The sequence below is a fragment of the Aulonocara sp. 'chitande type north' Nkhata Bay genome, linkage group LG10 (assembly GCF_057382095.1).
Source record: "Aulonocara sp. 'chitande type north' Nkhata Bay isolate Kocher_YH1m ecotype deep benthic linkage group LG10, A_spYH_male_GT1.1, whole genome shotgun sequence".
Lineage (NCBI taxonomy): Eukaryota > Metazoa > Chordata > Actinopteri > Cichliformes > Cichlidae > Aulonocara > Aulonocara sp. 'chitande type north' Nkhata Bay.
In genome coordinates, this window is record NC_141353.1 from 15,910,591 (window position 1) to 15,931,310 (window position 20,720).

At 40.0% G+C, this 20,720-nt stretch overlaps 3 protein-coding genes across 5 annotated transcripts; all 3 read right to left on the bottom strand.

Moving 5' to 3' along the window:
- Positions 1 to 1,508: 1,508 nt before the first annotated feature.
- LOC147320525 (zinc finger Y-chromosomal protein 1) lies at positions 1,509 to 11,836 on the bottom strand. 3 transcript variants are annotated; one of them, XM_086308593.1, is made up of 8 exons: positions 11,378 to 11,408; positions 9,013 to 9,109; positions 8,438 to 8,755; positions 7,088 to 7,237; positions 6,825 to 6,953; positions 6,598 to 6,732; positions 6,312 to 6,455; positions 1,509 to 5,001 (listed from the first exon to the last, which is right to left on the bottom strand). In XM_086308593.1, the coding sequence occupies exons 2-8, from the start codon at positions 9,077 to 9,079 to the stop codon at positions 3,701 to 3,703; spliced, it is 2,244 nt and encodes a 747-aa protein (XP_086164719.1). In that variant the 5' UTR covers positions 9,080 to 9,109; positions 11,378 to 11,408; the 3' UTR covers positions 1,509 to 3,700. The 3 variants fall into 3 exon arrangements, with proteins under 3 accessions (XP_086164719.1, XP_086164718.1, XP_086164721.1); XM_086308592.1 differs by lacking the exon at positions 11,378 to 11,408 and adding an exon at positions 11,434 to 11,836 and having other exon boundaries at positions 1,510 to 5,001; XM_086308595.1 differs by lacking the exons at positions 6,598 to 6,732; positions 11,378 to 11,408 and adding an exon at positions 11,434 to 11,835 and having other exon boundaries at positions 1,513 to 5,001.
- A 735-nt stretch (positions 11,837 to 12,571) lies between these two features.
- On the bottom strand, positions 12,572 to 14,067 carry LOC147320526 (diamine acetyltransferase 1-like). Its single transcript, XM_086308596.1, has 6 exons — positions 13,834 to 14,067; positions 13,691 to 13,742; positions 13,513 to 13,593; positions 13,306 to 13,407; positions 13,122 to 13,162; positions 12,572 to 13,021 (listed from the first exon to the last, which is right to left on the bottom strand). Exons 1-6 carry the CDS (start codon positions 13,897 to 13,899, stop codon positions 12,854 to 12,856), a joined length of 510 nt encoding a protein of 169 aa, XP_086164722.1. The 5' UTR covers positions 13,900 to 14,067; the 3' UTR covers positions 12,572 to 12,853.
- A 1,139-nt stretch (positions 14,068 to 15,206) lies between these two features.
- prdx4 (peroxiredoxin 4) lies at positions 15,207 to 19,531 on the bottom strand. Its single transcript, XM_086308597.1, has 7 exons — positions 19,245 to 19,531; positions 18,310 to 18,427; positions 18,088 to 18,204; positions 17,793 to 17,915; positions 17,276 to 17,406; positions 17,090 to 17,124; positions 15,207 to 15,330 (listed from the first exon to the last, which is right to left on the bottom strand). Exons 1-7 carry the CDS (start codon positions 19,450 to 19,452, stop codon positions 15,280 to 15,282), a joined length of 783 nt encoding a protein of 260 aa, XP_086164723.1. The 5' UTR covers positions 19,453 to 19,531; the 3' UTR covers positions 15,207 to 15,279.
- Between the last annotated feature and the right edge of the window lie 1,189 nt (positions 19,532 to 20,720).

The following is a 20,720-nucleotide window of genomic DNA, read 5'->3' on the forward strand; positions in this document are numbered from 1 at the left end:
ACATAAATGCAAGCTTGAATTCAAACATTTTTTTTGTTACTATGATAAAAAAATGCAATAACTATAGAAAAATTAATACTATCTGTAACACAGTATACATCAACAACACACAATCATTCCTTTAATATTGTCTCCTTCCCCATTATGTAAAAAGCTCTGAAAATGTAGCAATCTTATAATACAGAGCATGAAGTACAACTTTAATTTGCGTGTGACATTAACTTACAGTACATTAGGCAATCTTACACCAGCTGACAAACTGTCAAGTCAGCTTTAAACATTAAAGTAACAGTGCTGCACCGGATAAATGGTGACTATTGAAAAAGTGAAAAAACAATATTAGACAAATATTAGACAATATGCAAGTTACTTATATCACTGTCATATAATTGGCGCGCATATCCTACACCGACCCATGAAAGAGTCTCCATGACAACGCGTGCTTGGCCCAGTTTGTTGTCAAGGTTAACATAACGTTTTCATGCAAAGATAACATTGAAACTGGTTACAAAACGGGTAATAAGCTAATAAGTTTTACCATGGCAGAAGTGCTGTAAAAAGCCAGTGTGAGATACCGTCATTTAGTGATGTCTGTCTGAATTTCAGAGTGTTTAACATTAAACATTACTTTTTGCGCTGGCCACTACTCTGAGCTAAAACCTTTTTTTTTTTTTTAATATTAAACTTTATTAAGAAACAGTATACAGAACATGTATACAATCAGAACAAAATTAACATATGCCAGGGGGTGTAATACAAAGAATTACATACATTCAAATAATTTGTAATTACTACAAATGGTAATAGTTTTCATAGCCTTTTTGTTAAGTGATCCACTAATCAATTTTATGTAACATAAAACATCATTATAGTAATGTTTAAAATTAGGTTTTTTGTTACTGTATTTGCATTTGTGAAAATAAAATTTAGCTATTAATTAAATTAATTAACCTATTACTTGCAAATGTGCCACAATTTCAATGGAAATAAAAAGGCTTTCCAGTGGTGTAAGGTTTATTGCCACAGAGCATTGTTACAAAAAAGAAAGTTTCAACCAAAAGCTAATTTTCTACTTTTTTACATAACACTGTTCTCTTCAGGACTTTCAGATATGAAAAGTATATTTATGTGGATTCACGTCTGTTTGCACCATTTAGTTATGAGCTGTTGCATCTGTGGATGCCAAAGAGAATCCTCACCCCACTTTGCAGTTATTTATTTGTAAAAAATGTTTGGAATCATGTATGATTTTCGCTCCACTTCTCACGTGTACACCACTTTGTGTTGGTCTTTCATGTGGAACTCCAATAAAATTGATTCATGTTTGTGGCTGTAATGTGACAAAATCTGGAAAAGTTCAAGGGGGCCGAATACTTTTGCAAGCCACTGTAAATATTTAAAAGGAGATGCGTAATAACTAATAAGACGACTACTGTTTAAACGATGTCTTTGAAGCCCTTATGGTACATGTTACACAACTTTCCTTCATCCCAACAAGACTGAGGTGCCCACATAGTTGACACATACAACTGATTATGAATGCACTATTTAACCATTCCTATTTTTACATCATCTACTTGGCTTTATTATTGAAAGTCTGTGGACACTCTGACTTGTGCATAGCTGATGTGAAGTATGATGACCACTACCTGACTTACACCATCAACAACAGGGCAGCCAAAGCTTTGTTGTTAACAGATTGCATGAAAAGGCAAAATGTCTCATTCTACACTTGTGTTCGGTAAAGTTGTATTCACTGCAAGTTCAGGCAGTTCTACTTGTTGGAGACTGGGTGAAAATATTATCATGCTTCCAAAACATTCAGATTTTATAAAAATAAATAAATAAATGATCCCCTTATTACTCCTTCCATTTGAGCATCACCTGGCCAAACCTGGGGCTATTCTAGGGCCTTTCACCTTGAGACAACTGTTGTTATCATTTGACTCCATATAAATAAAACTGAATTGAATCCAACTATTTGCTGGCAAACAAAAACTCCCAAACAGCTAAAATACTTTGCTTTATTATCTTTTTTAACAAATACGCTGAAGTACATCCACAACAACACAGTTGAGATCTCCTTTTTAATCAAGTGTTTACATCTACACGCTTTGTACAGATCTGTATACAAAACAATAATTTACGTCCCATAGAAGTCTAGTTACACTTAACTATACAACAACTTGTAAATGAAATAAATATAAAACAGATAATCACAGGTGATAACAAAAAAATGAAAAAAAAAAAAAAAAAAAAAAAAAAAAAAAAAAAATGTAAAAAGCCAAAAGTACATGTACACCACCAGCACCTGTCTTCTGAAGTTGCATCTAAAAAGATATACATGTTTCCCTTTCTACAGGCAAAAGTACATCTGTGTAGGAGAAATCAGAGTTCAGTCCTTAGTTTTATAACAGCAGCACCAGATATACTATTCAACTCTCATTTAGACCAGACACTTATATTAGGACACTGATCTGGCATATTTTTTATAACCCAGTCTAACATTGGTAGCATACTGATACTTGCAGATTACCCTTTTTCAGTGATTTAAAAGATATGTCAATCGTTACAAAAAAATTTTTTTTATGAACAGTTCATCAGTTTTCAAAAGAAATTGAGGAGGAAACATTTTCCTCTCTTCACATATTTTAAAAAAAAAAAAAAAGAAAGAAAAGAAAAAGTCATGTCAAATTAAAAGGATTTCACTTCCGAGAAAGCATTAATGCGTTAATTTAAAAAAAAAAATAAAAAAATAAAAAATAAAAATAAAAATAATACTGTTAGTGAGGGTGTCATCTCTACAGCTTTGGGCACTTGTTCTGAACAACGTACAGTACGCTTTTGGACTTGTAACAGAAATATTGGACATTTGATAACCAAGCATTGAGGGCCAGTGACAGCGTTCGGATTTGTGTGCACGTGTGAAACCTTATTCACCAACATGATGCATCCAGTTTCTCACTGTGTTTTTGTAGCAAATCAATGAGCATAAACCCCCTGCCGACGAAGCTTAGAGTGACTCCCCCTCTGCCTGTATTTGTGAGTTTAGTCAACGCACCAGGAAGCATTATGTTACAAAGTGGTCGGGTCAGAGCAAAGGAAGCACAACGGCTGCGCTGCTTTTTTTGTCCCTCAAGCTCCCTCTGTTTCTTTCTCTCTCTCCCACTCACACACACACACACACACACACACACGCGCTTTTTTACCAAGTGCTACTGGAAACAGGTTGTTAATCCAAACTGCTGTTAAATACATTTTAAGAAAATTATGCAAACATTTTTAAAATTACACATCTGTTTTTAAGACAAATAATTAGGACCATTCTGATTGAGAACTGATTGCTATTTGCAAAAGTTAAAAAAAAAAAAAAAAAGTGTATCTACAAAGAGACATCTGCACAATCTGCCATGCACACTGTCACCACCAAGGGACATGCAGTTAAAAGTGCGAGTCTACAGAGGGGCTTGGTTTGCTAACTCTGACAGAGCATTAATGTTATCTACACGTGTATACATATCTGAACAAACAGTAGGCCGAGGATTTAAAAAGAGCAAAACAACAGAATGGACCGAGTGCAGCACACACACTCCGCACTACTTCAATGTGAATGGCAACGTGCCGAGGGCGCGGTGGTCGGGGTCTGACGGATGCTTCAACATTGTTCTTTGCTGTGGCACAGTATTTGGCTCAGTCAGAGTCACTCTGCCTGCACCACATCTTTGTGGTGACGCATGATATGCTGGTTCTTCTCCGAGGGTCGTCGGAAGCCCTTCGAACAGATCTCGCAGCGGTGCGGGTAGTCCTTTGTGTGAATGGAAATCACGTGGCGCTTGAAACCCGACGCGTCGCCGGTACTGTAGTCGCAGTACTGGCACTGGTAAATCCGCCTTTCTTTTTGTCCTTTGCCAATAACTACAGTCACGCTGCTGGCTAAGCTGGCCGCGCTAACTCTTGCCGGCGGACCAGAGCTGCTCGACCCGCTGGGCCCGGACTTTTTCGGCGTCACAGCAGGAGTGTGCGTTTCTGTCCTCTTGGTCTCACTCTTTTCAGGTGAGGCCTGTTGCTCCTTTGTGTGGACTGACAAGATGTGGCGACTGAGAACAAAGGGGTCTGCGATTTTAAAGTTGCAGTGCCGGCACTGATGGACTTTCTTAGTACGGTGGGATACCGAGTGCTTCTTCAGTTCAGATGGCCGGTGGAAGCCTTTCCCACAAACGGCGCATTTGTGGGGATAGTCCTTGGTATGAACAGATATGATGTGACGCTTCAGGTCACTGGAGTTGGAACTTTTGTGATCACAGTGGGCACAATGGTGGGTCTTATTCTCCTCGTGCGTTAATCCATGCTGCATTAACTCCTCCTCCTCTGCAAACGTCTGGAAACAGCGCTCACATTTGTATGGCATCTCTTTGCTATGCTTAGTCTTGATGTGCGTTTTGAGATTAGAGGAATCGGCTGACTTATAGTCGCAGTACAGGCAGGAGTAAGGCTTCTCGCCGGTGTGAGTGCGCATGTGTTTCTTTAACTCCGAAGGATGTCGAAAGCCTTTGCCACATTCCACACAGATGTGGGGGAAGCTTTTGCTGTGAACTGCCAATAAGTGTCGATTGAGCAGCCCTTGCTCGGCAGTTTCATAGTCACAAAACTTGCATTTATGCATCTTGGTGGGAGGTGGAGGTGGCTGGCTCTTGGGCTCCCGGTGGTGGTGCTGCAGTCTGTGAGAAAATAGTGCCGCCTGCTGGTGGAACTCCTTGCCACACATTTCACACTCGAAAGGGGCCTTGCTGCTCAGAGCATGCACCTCCATGTGATTGTGGAGGCTGGCTTTCTTGTTGGTGGTAAAATCACAGTCTGTGCATTGGTACTTTTTCCTGGTCAAAACATCCTGGTGGTGATTCTTGGTGTGGCGTTTCAAGAAGCCTCGTGATTTGAACTTCTTACCACAGAGCATGCAGGGGTAAACGGTGAGGGGCTGACCATATGGACCGATGATAATGGCTGGAGAGAAAGAGAAAAAATTAAAATTCAATTTGAGAAAAAATAAATAAATAAAAGGGAGAAGGAAATGACCACATCGCTGGTCATTTCCTTCATAAACAGAAGCTTTTTTTTTGTTTTTTTTGAAGAACAGTGTTTATCTTCAGTATTTCAATACTGGTGAAATTATATATATAAATTAAATGTTTCGCTGTACAATATTGAATATGAACTGAACTGAAAATTAAAGCAACAAAAGTAGAACATGTACTGTGCAGCAGCACACAGTAATTGTGTGCTTTTAATCAAGCTTAGTGTACAAATAAAATCTGAATTCAATGTCAACCAGCTTTTACTGCTCAGAGACAATCGTATTTAAATAAAGAGGTGTCATCAAAACAGCCCAATCGGTACAATAAACCGGATAAACTAGTTAACTGCCGCTAGCAGGAAAGTCATAAACAATGAGCCCTTTTAAACTGTGCTAACCACTATAAAAAATAAAAATCATATTATGTATTATATTGAGTGCTAATGCCAAATACAAACAGGCATGATTTTAGAATAAATAAATAATGCAGTTATTTTTTTATACAAATTGCATATTTTCTCAGTTTTTCTCATAATTGCCTTTTAGGATGTAATGTGTTACAACTGCCAGGAGTGGGCGGTAATGCACAATGAAGCTGCTCGTCAACAACTATTAAACAAGATCAGCAGAAATTGTTGCTTCTAACACAGCGGTCTCCAACCTTTTTTGCGCCACGGACCGGCCTTTAAGGTGTCGCGGATAAATACAACAAAATAAAACTAGTACCAGTACCGAAAAAAAGAAGATTTATTCATAACACACGTGAAAAGACCCAGGAAAACCGAGTAAACAATAACAAAATGACGCTGAAAACCGATAAAAACCCTGAAAACTATACATTTCACACCTGAGCCTCAACTCTCGCAGCCCAGTACCAAACGACTCACGGACCGTTACCGGTCCGAGGCCCGGGGGTTGGGGACCGCTGTTCTAACACACTGAACTGGTTTGGATGGTGCTGTACAAACTGTAGAAATATGCACAGCCAACAATGTGAAAATGACAACTACGCTTAGTTATACCACACTCTTAATTTACTTAAGAAAAAAAAAAAAAAAAAAAAGGGCACTGGTGTAAAAAAAAAACCTCACTATTATAATATATCTCAAAATTAATTGTTACTGATAGAGCCGCTGCTTTCATCATCTCTTCTGCTATTCAGTCCTAAAAAGACTAGACAAATCCTCATTTTTATCCAAACAAGCCTGAGAAGTCTGTGTCTGATTTGTGCCGTTCTCACCTGTCTGGACTTGTCGAGGCTCTGACCGCCTCTTGGTCTTGTTGCGCTGTCTGTTGATTTCGTCCACCCCGTCCGATTCGTCGATATGCAGCAGCGCGCTGGCTGCACCGTTCCGGTTCTCACAACTCTCACTATCTTCTGCACCTGTGAGAAAAACGGCACGTCTTTGGCATATAAACAAACAAAACCGGTGCGTGTAAAGCTTAACCAGGACACCAAGAGACGTGGTTGATGCACAGGCTTCCAGTGTGGTTTTTAAAGCAATTTAATAGACAAGGGTGCTGACCATAAGCAGCTGCCCAGGCCACAGGCATGAAGTCCTTGCTTAGAGACACGCTGTCATACGAGCGGTCGTGAGTTACTGGCTCTTCGCCTCCTACCACCACCTCCATATAAACCTCATCAGTCACCTTGGACCCACCTGTAGATGAGCCCAACAGGTACAAAACCAAAAAACTGGTGACGTTCAGTTTCATGACAGCTGTCCCCGCTCCTTGCATCCAGATGACTCACCGTGGTTTCCTTGATTGTGATGAGAATCCCCGACAGACATGTAAACCATCTTCTCTCTGAGCGTATGGCCCGAAGACTCTGTTAACGCTACGTTCTCTGTGTCCCCGTCACTGATGTCAACAGATTCTCCTGCACAATGAAACTTAAGTTCAGTTCTCTACTTTCTGAAAAATAGACCCAAATAGAAAGGCTTTCTGCAGGATTCAGCCAGTATTATTTATTATCATGATTCTTTTATTAACAGAAAGCTAACTGCCACTCACCCATGTCATCTTCCCCAGAATCAGCCTTGAAGATGTAGACCTTTATCACCTCTTGTCCATCCTCATCTTTCTCCACTTCCTGGTCCTCCACAGCTCCTTCCACTGTCACCTCTGTTCCATCCTCAGACACCATTTTACCAGCTTCATCCACTAGCAAAGGGACACACATCAGACTTGATTAAACAGAGTCACCAGCAGAGACTTTGTAGCAGTTTAATTATGACATACTGGAAATATTTACATGAAATGAGTGCAAATAAGGTACTCAATCGTTTAAGAAGCTTATCTAAATATTAAATCTAAAGATCAAAACTTATCATGATTTAGTATGATCGCTTATAAAAAACAAAAAAAACAACAGCAACAAAAAACCCTTCAATTCCACCTTTTCAAACTAACATCTTCATAGCATTTATGAAGAAAATCTCCGGGTACTCAGGGAAATTAGAGTAAATGAGTCCACCCCCCCAAAAAAAACAAAAAACAAAAAAAACTGATCTTTTGTTTTGTTTCAATGCAAACTACTACTATGCAAGAGAAAGAAGTTGTACAGTGTGTCTGTCCACAATTTTGTAATTTTAAATAAGCCTGGGAAAAACAAAAACACAAACTGACCACCTCAGCTCATTATGTGGCTATAAGTGTGATATTTTTTCCCCAGCAGGGGTGTGCACATGCAGTAGTTATGTAGCTGGATGTGCAAAGTAACTAAGGCAAACTAAGCCAAACACATAAGTGCTTCAACTTGTACAATATATAATAACAAGGAAAACTTGACACATTCAAAAACACATTGAAAATGAGAAAGATTTGCTTATTTACATTCAATTCAGTTTTATTTATAAGAAAAGCTGAACAATCATACGATCCCCTATGAGCAACCACTGAGTGACAGTGGGAGGGAAAAACTCCCTTTCAACAGGTAGAAACCTTTAACAGAACCAGGCTGAGGGAGGGGCAGCCATCTGCCACCACCATGGCAGTTGGGCTGCCACAGCACAATGAGCAAGCTACATATGGTTAAAACCATTGATTTAATTTCACAGGGGTACTATCACTGTGCTAATCTATAAACTGTGTTTACATTAGTTGTTGAGGTCTACGTTTCTGCAGGTGGGAAGGTGCATGTTAGCCTACACTGTAGATTTAAACCTTTCGTCCTGTCATTTACATGGATGTTTCCTTTTAAATACACCGCAAATGCATATAAATTTTCCATCTCTCCAAGCGACAGATATTATACAGATAATAATAATAATAATAATGATAATAATAATAATAATAATAATAATACAACAAACCAAAGACATGTATGCTAAGTGTAAATGCAGCACAGTCTAGTAAACTTACAGGATATCATTAGATAATCTCCACAGCCATCTTGGTCATCGTCCTCCTGCTGCTCTGGGTCCAGCCCATCTTCAGGGATGTCTCCCATGGCAACACCTTCCTCCTCACCGTCCAGAGCCATCACACAGGTTTCTACAGCAACATCTTCATCTTCATCGCAGTGCACGTACTCAGAAACCACATCCTCAACAGCATCCTGGATCACAAGCTCGTCTGGGGCGAACCTGTGAACTGCCATGCCTTCCCCTTCGCCTTCTGACACCAACACAGTCTCTTGAAGCTCCACAACAAACTCCTGCCCGCCGGCACCACCTTCATCTAGAAGAAGCAGGATTGCATGGTTAACCAGATAACAGTGAAGAGCAAGGGTTTATTGTGTGATAATGATTTAAATGGTCATACAGTCATAATATGACTTTGCTCTGGATGGTCATGTCATCTCCTTCCAAACAACACTTTCACTCAAATATTTAAAGTTATCTGGCTATCCACAAAAAAGAAAGAAATCCTGCTAGTACTATTGTACTTCTCATACCAGCAAGACGTACTCTGTAAGTATAAGCATTGCTAATTACCCGATCCGTGCAATATTATTTTAGGCTCTTCAGAATGTATTGCAAGCCTGGTGACATCCTCATCCATTGTCCTCGCACTGCATTTGTTACTGGACAGCTGAAACCAAATGATAGACAGCTTAGTATCAAGTAAGCACAGGCAGAAAATTATGCAGATAATAGGTTACTTATATATTGTAATGCTGTTACACACCATTGCCCTTCTTATACAATATTTTACAGGTGTACGGTTATGCTTTTCTGTATGACACTCAGAGCAGCCACTCCAGGTTACTCAGGACACACACACACACACACACACACACACACGATATGTGATGAAAGCACTGCTGCTTTGACAGCCTCAAGCCACTGGAACTAAAAAAAAAAAAAAGATTAAAAAAAAAAAAAAAAAAAAATCATATGTTTATGTCCCAAATCTGCTTTAAATCCATTTCAATTTGTCAGAGTTACCACACGAGCTGCTAATGCAAACGTGGCCAACATCGCCAAATGTTAGCCCAACAATGCTGGTGTCATTTCTTTTCCACACTACCCCATGAAGCCCCTAATGTGCCTGGCATCCAGCGTGTTTTCAAAAAAAAGACTTAGTATAACTTGTTGAATCACTGTAACGTGAATCACATGATACAGACCAGTGGCCTGGCATTGTACAAGTACTGTAGCTTGAGCAGTTCCTTAACAAAGTGGTTCTCAAACTTTTTACGATATGCTCCACTTCAGAAGCCCTCAACAGAGAAGCATAAAGTATATTAAATCAACTTTTAAAAGTCATCTTTTTTCCCCCCACTTTGGTTGAGTCCATGCTTTTCTACAGTCACCCACACTCCTCCATCACTGGCCTTTGCTGCACAATTCCCTGCTACCACCATAACAGTTAATGCCTATCCTTTCAAGATTCACTTTACAGCAAACGGGGCATGTATGGACATCTGTGGGCTTGATACTGTAAACATGGTGTACACTCACTAACCTCAGTTCTCGTTTTGTCCCATAGAAAGTGTGCTCTTCTCTGCCCTGGAGCATTAAAAGCCGTCAAGCATCCAAATCAGGCTTCAAAGACTTGATTGTTACCTCACAGTACTCTATAAACCAACTTTTGAATCGAACTTTATCAAGAACAACCCTGGTTAAAATCGCGCTGTAGCCTTGCCTTGGCTCACGCAGTGTTTCTTTGTGAAGATCCAAATTATTTGACCTTTAATTCTCACACACACACACATAAACCCCACGACTTCAGCTTTGTGGTTTTAACCTATTTTTAAAAGGGACACCACAAAATTAAAAAATAATAATAAATAAAATGTGCTTTACACTGTTAGCTCGTGTATGCGATAACGGACAGAAACTAAAATGACCAGTGCCATTATTGTCATGCCCGCATCACTACAGTTAACAGAATCAAAGACACGTTTCGCCTCCCCACCCAAAAAATGGAGGTAAAGTTGAGCTAATGTAGGACAAGAAAAACAACACAGATATCTCTCTGAAATTAACACAAGGGAACACTGAGGTGTAAACAGAAAACGATGCAACCGGGTTGCCATTTAATTTCCACTGAATGTACCATCCCCCCACCTCCAGGTGGAAAAATATGACAACGGTGTGAGGAAGATGTGCGGCACAACCCCGCATCACTTGTGCTCAAAAGACACCGACATCACATAAAAAAATAATTAATTTTAAAAACTCGGGCGATCGGACACACTACGAGAAATCTATAGCACAACACAAATCCCGATGAGGTGATTCACGGCAATGTCTTCAATTGACCACTGGAGGAAGATTAGCACTGATTACACATGCAAAGCCCGACTGTCACGGTGCAAACAGACGTTTAGAAAAGGCTGATTGCACGCACACATACAGATGCGAAAAGATAAAGATGCAAAGAAACGAGGCTTTCGTTAAGTGCACACTTATGTCGCTCTGTACCGGCCAGCTAGCGAGAGGAGGGCTGAACCCACACACACACATACCTTTTCTACAACCAATTTCCATCACACAAGCGTCCGCCATTTTGTTAGCTTAACTGCTGGACGAATGCTAATTTTAACGTTTATTAAACTACTCCTCGGCGACGACAAGGTGTCAGACGAAACTGAGGCTGAATGGTGCGTTGCATATCAGCCGTCAGCTATCGATAACAAATGCCGATGGTCAACTACGACAGACGAATATACAATCCCTTTTTTCCGGGTGGCTCGCTAGCTAACGGGATAGGCCTGATTTGCCAATTACGGCCTCTATTGAGGCCCCGGCCCAGAAAAGAAAAGGCCCAACCCTTTGCGGCCTCTCAGAAAAAATAAAGAAATAAATTAAAATACAACATGCATGTAAAAAACAAAAGGCCACGGGCACGTACAAATGCAAACACAGCTCTGAAATCGGACGCCTTTGGCACAAAAACGAGCCGCGTACCAGATTCGTGCTGCAGGGATGCCTCTGTCCGCTCCTCGGCTTCCCAGGCCGCCTGGTTCCCCCAGACTCGGGCAGGATTCAGTCGGGAATTTTGTGTTATTTGGGCGGGCCGGAGAGGAGAAGAGAAGGAGGGGTTAGGGGTTGATTCAGGAGCACCGCTGAAAGCAAAGCAGGACGTCTCGAGCCAGATCTTGTCATGCTACAGCCCCCCGCTCCTCCAGCTCCGAGGCCGCCGTCAGCACGACACGTCACAGCCCGAGAGCAGCAGGAAAATGCGGAAGGGTTGTGGTGGAAATCAGCCCGACAGGCACCAAACAGGCCATAATCTAAAGAACAACGCGGGTCGTGTGAAAGCGTGCGCTGCAGCGGTAACTCTAATTAGTTTATGCTCCATGGCTCGGTGTATCAGCAAATAATTTGACTGAGGACTACGTCAGTTCGCGCCAAACAACAGAGTGCATCACAATAAAAGGACAATTAAACTATGACCTCAAGATAGAGAGCATTGCTTCAACATTTAAACAAACCGACGACTGCCCTATTTTATGAATGAACCTATCACTTCTGCAGTTTTGTTAAGCCTACAAGTATAGCTGTTTTTCCCCACATCTGCAGCACAACTGTACCTGGGTAGTTTATGTTCTCCCAAATAGTGTGTTAACTGCGCTTCTTTTGAACTCCATTAAAAGTGATCTAAAAAGAAAATAAAACTAAAGTGCAGTTAAAAATTTCCAGAAATTAGACAGAAAATATCTGAAATGCATCCATCAGTTTTAAATATGTTGCCGTTTATCTACTGATAGGGTTTTTATTGCAGTTAATCAGTAATAGTAACAGCTTCTCCATACTTATCTTTATGCATACACACTTCTACACTTTCACTTTTGTTAAAATTACTCAGTATGTAAGAGGGCCTTTTGTTTTCTCTTATATTGTGACATTTCAGCATTTAATGAGTAAAATGATCCCAGAAACTCTTAATGCCGTATTATAATTCTAAGGTCTGATTGAATTACAATGTGCATATGATTTAAAAAAAAAAAGCACTATAATATTAGTCAGCTTGGGAAAGGCAACATAGCAAAGAGGCACAGGATGATATGTAGGTTGTGATGGAAAATCCCAAACACACAAAATCTATATTTATTAATGTATTTATTAGCATGCTTGTTCAAGTCTCACAAACTTTCCAGCTGTGGTAGATTATTATGTAATTATCACGTTTCAGTGTTCATTCATCAAACTTCTGAGATCAGTGTAAATTTAGCAATGACCTCAAAAGTCCCAGACATGGTTTGTGATCAGAAGGGAACAGCTGATTGATAAATGCATTTATTGAGGCTGCTCCAAGTCACTGATCACATAGAGCAAAGTTCACTGCTATCACCAGACATCAGTACAAGTTTAAGAGTGGCAAACTCTATTTGGCAGACATTTTCAGCAGATTTTTCTTTTCAATGGCAAAAAGACGCCACCCCTCCTCAGAGGACAGATCCGCTGCACCTCTTCTCTTGTAGAACTCAATAGACTTGGTGTTGTTTTCTGCTACTATAAAATGCATGGCGCTACAGCGGGTCTTCACTGCCGTCTAGGAAAAAGGAGAAAAGAAAAGTGCACGCGTGAATGCAGCTGAAATAAAGGTGACTCTGTCACCAGAAAAATGTTGAAGTGTGCAATGTTAAAAGTACCTCGCTCAGCACCTTCAGGACTTTTGAACCGATGCCAAGACCTGGTGAAAGATTACGTGTTCATGGAGCAATTAAGAAAGTTCTTTGGCAATGAGTACAAATTGTCCCGCAAAGTAGGAAAGAAGTCTCTCCTCTGTTAGTCATTAACCTTTAGCACTGCAATAAAACTTTTCATCAAACATACCACGAAACTCCTGCATGATGAAGAAATCTTCCAGGTACAGAAGCTTTCCAATCCATGGGTCATATGTAAAGTAGTACATAGCAAACCCAACCACAGTGTACCCTTGAAGAAAACACAGAGCAGGGGATTAAATAGTGGATCAGACCCGTGAACAACATTAATAGTTCCTGAGAAATATGAGAATACTTTTAAGAGGCGCATTTTTACCTTCTGAGCTCTTCTCGTTTGGGACTTCAGCAACCAAACAGTGGTAGAATGGATGATCCCCAAAGCCATCTTCAAGCAGATCTGAAAAAAACAAAAAAACCCATAACATTATTAAATCTTTAAGCTTTCTCAAACTCCAGATCAATGCAAACTTCATCGTGAAGCTAAATCACAGCACCTTTTTCTGTCAGCATCACCTTCTCCTCCATCTCTTCAAATTTAGCAAGCTCCTAAAAGGCAAGGTCATTTAGTCATATTTCTGTTAGTTAAGCATACTCCCAGTTAAAGGCTTGAAGTATTATCAGTTCACATATGGTTTACCTTTATGAGTCGCAGGATATCTGAGACATCCTTTGGTTCAGCTGTCCGTAATATAAAACTGGCCATTTTCTCTTTTTACCCCTTTTCCCTTTGCTCACTAATCCTCTGAATGTAAACAAAAGCAAAATTTGTTTCTTCATCCGCTCCTCAGGAGTCTACCCCCCGACAATGAAATGGGGAAACCAACATACACAGAACTGCATTGGCTGCGTTGCAGAGTGGCAGAGCAGCTTCAGACGCTTCTCTTTTAAACATCCCAGAAAGAAAGGTGACCCATATATGGGCAAACAGCTCATTACATCCTGTTTCTTTTCCTTTTCTGCTCGTCCCTTATCTTTGTGTTGACTGGACGACATTTGAATGTTGTTTAAAAGGTTAATATTAACCAGACCTAAGAAAAAAAAAAGCCAAGCACATCTGTTATGCTGAGTAAAGAATAACCCACTTTTGAAAATGAGTGTAAAATATTTTACATACAAAATCAACCCATAACATTGAGCCAGTTGTTCTTCCCTTGCTAAAACTTACTGCTTCTTTGCATTCAGATTCTGTTATTTGCATTGTGGGAAAAGAAAAACAGTTTATATAACAGGTTATATAACCTGCTTTTAACAGCTTAAAAAAAAGAGGGGTGTGGTTGAGGATGAACATTATCTATAGGTGATCAAGTTAGTAACCAGCAGCTGATAAACAAACTTCAGTTAACTTATTTTATGAAACATTTGAGTTTGTTTTACTCATTCAAGAGCAAATTTTACCCTTGAAATCACAGTGGCACTGATACTTTTGCATGCATTTGTTTCTCTTGCAAAGCCAAGCAAGCAGGGCCCTGCTGCAATAGTCCTTAAAAGCATTTTAAAAACAAGTGCATCTACAAAAAGACTGAATTTGAACTCAGGACTTTCTTGCTTTGAGGCAACAGTGTAGCCAACAGGCCATCATGCTGCCCAAAGGTCACAGTGAAGTTTGCATATTGCAGCTATAAACTAGAATGATTAAATGCGTTTTCAGCGTGCTAAGTAAATGCTGAAGGCATTACCTGCATTATTCACTGCACATGCTGGACAGCCTGGGGCAGTTTTTTTACAGCAAAATGTTTGTTCATCACATATTTACATTGTATCAAATTCAAAGCACAGACAGCAGAGAGGAAACGAGTAGTTTCATTTCTGTATCTCCAGAATCTGGGAGTCACTGGATATATAGTCACTGCAGAACATTTTGGATCAGCTGAAGGCTTTTCAGGGAGTTTTTAAGGACATCCTGATAGTAACGAATTACAATAGTCCAGCCTAGAAGTAATAAATGCATGAACTAGTTTTTCAACATCACTTTCAACACCGTCATGGTTTAAGAGACCAGACACACAGCAGTTTAGGAAAACACATTTTATTGGAAATTTTAAAGTGTAAGTGTTGGATTTCAGAGACTGGGAAAACAAATACATCAATTCAGTTTATCGAAATACTTCAGCTTGCCTGAAGGATCAGGAATGATCTGTGGAAAAGAAATCATTAAATTAGTGTGCAGCACATTTCATGTAAGAAGACCTATATGACACATAATGTAGATTTCTGATAATAAACTAGTCATAGTGCAATTCCCACTTAACAATGGAAGAAATTAGCGAAAGGTGAATTCTTATCTTTGCAGTGTAATTGCTGGGTAATAATTTAAGGTAAACCATCGAGGCCAAACTGAACTGTTTTAACTAAACAAATAAATAATAAAACCTCTTTTGAAGGAATAACAACAACAAAAAAAAAAAAGTGGTGGGTCTGATTTGCAAAAACAATGACAATGTATCTCATAGTATACCTAATAGGGCTGCCACAAACGATTATTTTGATAGTCGACTAGTCACCGATTATTTTTGCGATTAGTCGACTAATCAGATCCATTGGACGTAAAACGTACAGCTTATTGCACCAGCAGCATCTGCTCTTATATAACTAGCATTAGCTTACAGCTTTAAGTGTTTAAGGTATGTGCTAACTAAAAATAAAGAAAAGATGATAGTTTATTAAATTTTAATGAAATTTGCAGATTGTTTCGGTGAAGTTTAATAAACTCCTTGCTATCTAAAATATAACAGGACACCGGAGTAAATTCTGGAGCATCTCACACTTCTGATAATCAGCTGTCTGCTTGACGTTTATTCAGCTGTGTAAAAACTATAACTTTAATCTCAGCCAAACCGATTTACTCAGGAACAAATAAAATACTAAAGAAAGCCAAACAATAACATTTTTAAGTTATCTAAGTGACTCATATATCATGTTTAACCTGAGTAGCGAAAGACGGCGGTGGGTTTGAAAACGATTTGCCGGGAGTCCGGTGTTCTCACGGCTCTAGTTAGCCTTGCCCCCGGCTAGCTATCGAGCTAGTGGGTAACAGACGTCTCTGAAAACGTCGGAGCGCTTTTGAAAATATGTGGTGTCTTGATAAACTGAGCAGATATTTGAGGTTTCCACAGCTACATTCTCGCCTAAAAATATGTTAAACGTGTATTTTGTGACCCAGAAAGAATAATAAGAGTAACATTAAAACTAACTAGCTGCCGCCATTGTTGGAAACTGAGCAGGGCCGCGCTATGAATTCTGGGACACAGCTTCTTCTTCGGGGTTTAAAGGCAGCTGGCATCGTTGTACATGCAGTGCTGCCATCTTCTGTTTCAGTCCGTTATTACACTCTTAAATCCTGCTACTCATTCCTGCGTCTTTTGGGATCTTACAAAGCTTCAAACGACGCGTCGACTATTAAATCAGTCGTCGACGATTTTGATAGTCGACGTAATCGTGACTAGTCGACTAATCGTGGCAGCCCTAATACCTAATTGTCAATAATAAGGTCTATGTTACTCTAAATGGGACCATAATTTACTAAATCAAATCATGATGCATTAAGAAGACTTGAAACTATAGACTGAGATCATTGTTCACGTGAGCAGCAGGATCATTTTCTAATCCTGTTACACAGTCAGATGCTTTTTTGCAACTAGTGCTGCCCCCTGCTGGCCGCTAAACAGAAACAATGCAATTTTAAAGCACTTCCATCATGCTTTCACTTTTCAGACTCAGAAACTACATCCATCTTTGTATACAGTCTTCTTTATGGCAATCAGCCTGAGACAGCTCATCAGCTTTTACAAATACATTGCTGCCTGTCTGATTTTTTTTTTTTTTTAAATATGCTGGAAGACAATAGCAGTTAGTGCCTAAGGATCCATATTAGTCACTGGCCCAGTGATACTTACTGTGTCACTGCCTGGTTTCCATCCTGCTGGACACACTGTGAAAACAATAACACAGAACTAGTCAGAATTTAAAGAAGAAACAGCTCAAAGACTCAGCTGACAGCCAGCTGTTTGTTTCTAGGTATTCTGCATAAACGAAGGACAGTCAGACATTTCAGCTGCCAATAATAAAATCCATCGTTTTACCTTCTCCATGTTTGTCTGTGTACTGGAAGGCCTGGACCAACCGCAAAGTTTCATCCACAGATCTTCCCACTGGAAGATCGTTCATAGTGATCTGCCTCAGGATACCTTTGCCATCAATGATGAATAGACCCCTGAGGAAGACATGGATGAGTTAGAATAGAGCATGAGTGGCTGCTCAATGCTTCCTGTTAATGTTTCCATGGGGGTAAATTATCTAAATGTCAGCAGCAGGACTCTGCCTCATATATGCCATTTGTGGTTCTAGAACTATTTAAGCCTTCCTGCATAAGGTGAATAAGGCACGTTGTATAACGAACTTTGAGTGCTCAGGTAAAGTTGAAAAGCACTATATAAGACCCAGTCCATCTATCATTTACACACTGATCGCAACCATTAGTTTTACAACTGCAAATAAAACCTTTAACTTACAGCAAGGAGCCATAACAATGCTACATAATAAGCAATATTTCTTTAAGCTGCTTAAGCTATAAAACTTTGATGATGGCTATAACTTCACCTCAGTGTGTGTCCTTGGTCCTCCAGGTAGACACCATAGTCTTTTGAAATCTGGTGAGTGAGGTCAGACAGCAGAGGGATTTTCATTTGTCCAAGTCCACCCTGCTTCCTGGGAGTATTGATCCTGTAAAAAACAGAAAGCAAAAAACATCAGTCTTCATTATCATAAAATGAATAAAAGTCTATCAAAAGTACATACAAAAGGTTAAAGTAGTAGAGCAAAATAATACAACATCATCTGTTTTTATTAGGGTTGATCTTCAGCCATTAAATTGTGATGGAAACAGCAATCTCACCAGGCCAAGTGTGTGAACTGGGAATCTACTGAGCAAGCGACCACCTCCGTGTTGATGGCTTGAAACTCGTGCAGACGATCACTGAATGCAATGATCTCAGTCGGACAGACAAATGTGCTGCAGAAAAGACAAAACAAATGCTTTCACTTGAGAACAACGCTGTGCAGCAATCCCAGCAGAATGTGCAAAGTGATAATGTAACGTGCATTCGATGGTACTTACAAGTCCAGGGGATAGAAGAAAAAAACGAGGTATTTGCCTTTGTAGTCCGACAGCTTCAGCTCCTTGAATTCACCATTGATGACAGCTGTTCCTTCCCAGTGGGGTGCAGGCTTTGAAACTAAACCAGGATGAAAAACCAAGTTAAACGTTTGGACATAATATAACGTATTTCGTACTACAACTAGCAGTGCACTGTATTTAACCAGTGGAATAAGCCCCAAAAGGTTGATTCTGTTAATCTGGACGTTTTTAGTGTTTTCAGTGGGAGAAACGTTTAGTCACTTATCCAAGTGACTTCTTTAGTCTCAGCCGATAAAAGGTTTCCCCAACCTTTTAAAAAGTACATTTGCATCATGTCATAAATATGCAAATTGTGGAATAGGCAAAATTACGCACTTTGCCCGGTAAAGTCTACAAACTCATGTTTCCATATGGAAGAGGAAAAACCTGCAGTAATGACAATGACTCGGACATCTTCACAGTAAATCTCCCATACATAATCACATGAGTTTAGTGGTCCCCTTTTATTATTTTGAAAGTAGTGTTATTTATGTTATCAGGTCTGTATTAAAAAGTGTAGGTACTGCGCCACACACAGTCATGTGTCAGAGGGGCGGGGAGAGGTGCTCATGCCAAGATTTTCAGAGTATGACGTGTCCTACAAAAACCATGAGAGTTCAGGTTAGGCTTAAACTTTAAATAAAGATATCACCTGGGGATTTTAACAATAACTGCAAAATTAAACCATAACATGGGTGCTCTGTGCAGCACCAGCCTGCTACATCAACATGCACAAGCTGCTAGTCGTAGTTTGACAGGAAGGAGAAAGCAGCAAAAATAAAAATAAAAATAAAAAAATAAAATCAGTGCACACTTTAAATATGCAAATGCTAATCTAGCAGCACTCTCTGGATGAAAGCATGAGAGAAACTCACTCTTGGCTTTGCTGAGGTGGAGGGAATGGTCGGACACGGGCACACGGAAAGCCTCTCCGGGATAGACGTGTCCTCCCGCGTAACTTTGACACTGGGGGTTTTTCACCTGAGCGCTTTCCTCTGCAGACGTGACCGTGGCGAGGAGGAGCAGAGCGGTGCACAGAGCACAGAAAAGCTCCTTCATATCAGTGTGGAAAGCAGACTCCATTGTTACGTCCCTTTAACAGCACGTAGCCACTCAGCAGCAACGCGCCTCAGACCTACTGCAGGATTGGAGCAGTCTTCCTTGTTCTTCTTCTTCGCTCAGGTTTTTCCAGTAGCTGACATCCTTGTTTTCGCATTGCTGCCATCTTCTGGAATTAATTAGCCCATCAGGCGTACTGCGTGTATCACTGGCGTGCACACACAGTGCCAGTTTTCATCTAGAAAAAACGATAGTTCGAAATGTTTTGAATGGATTTTGATATATTTTTGTCGAGGTGTGGAGTGGGGTAATGTTAACAGTCCATTAAAGTTTGGCTTACATCCACCAATGTCTTCAAAATCAAGCTTTATTGGTCAAGAACTGATAAAGAGCCTTGTAACTTAGAGCGACCACATACAGATTTAAAATATGCCACATTTGACCTCTGACCTCTCCTTAAAGGTCATTAGATTGATCTGAAGGTCAAAGTAACAATAATGCCATTTATAGGATTGAAAGTGATGCTGCTTATTACTGTTTGTGTTGACAGCATACAGACATGTATGATGCATTTGAAACTTGACACTAAAACAATTTAGTTTCCAGATTACTTATAGTACTGCCTCTTGACATTGATGGCAGTGGGAGTGAAGCTGTATAAGCACCCCAGCAGCCTCAACTCCATCATCATTACAGCTGTGAAGATCATGATTATATTATAGGAGGACAAAGGACCCAAGGTGTCCATGAAAGCAGCCATGACACTGCAGAACCTTTGCACACAAAAAAGACAAACAAAAACAATGACGAGCGTCCCGAGTACTGGGAGACAGCTATTCATTGCACCAGACAGGTAAAGAAAACTTTCATAGCGTTTATCTTACACATGTTTGAGGTCCCTGAGGTCACAAGAGCTTCTTTTCTCACGCAGCCTTGCTGAGCAGACAGCTGACAAATAGAATTACACAGAGAAGACTGAAAACTTTCATTGGTATCGATCACTTCTGGTTTAGTCGATACAAAATTTATCATAAAAAGCATAAAAACACTTTCGACGTCCAGTCCTCGGAAATTCAGCTTCGCTGTTTTCTACTTTATTTAGCCCAAATACACAGACTTCTTGAAGACTTTGGGCTTTGAAGGGCTTTGAAATGCGAAAGCCTCTAAATTCACATGTTGATCTGCATATGGAAAAATGTCGCCTTAAAAATCCATCAAGCTTTTCAAAAATCGACAGCACGCTGCAGTGCCTGTAGAAATACTCATGACTCCGAAATTAATGAAACTCCTCA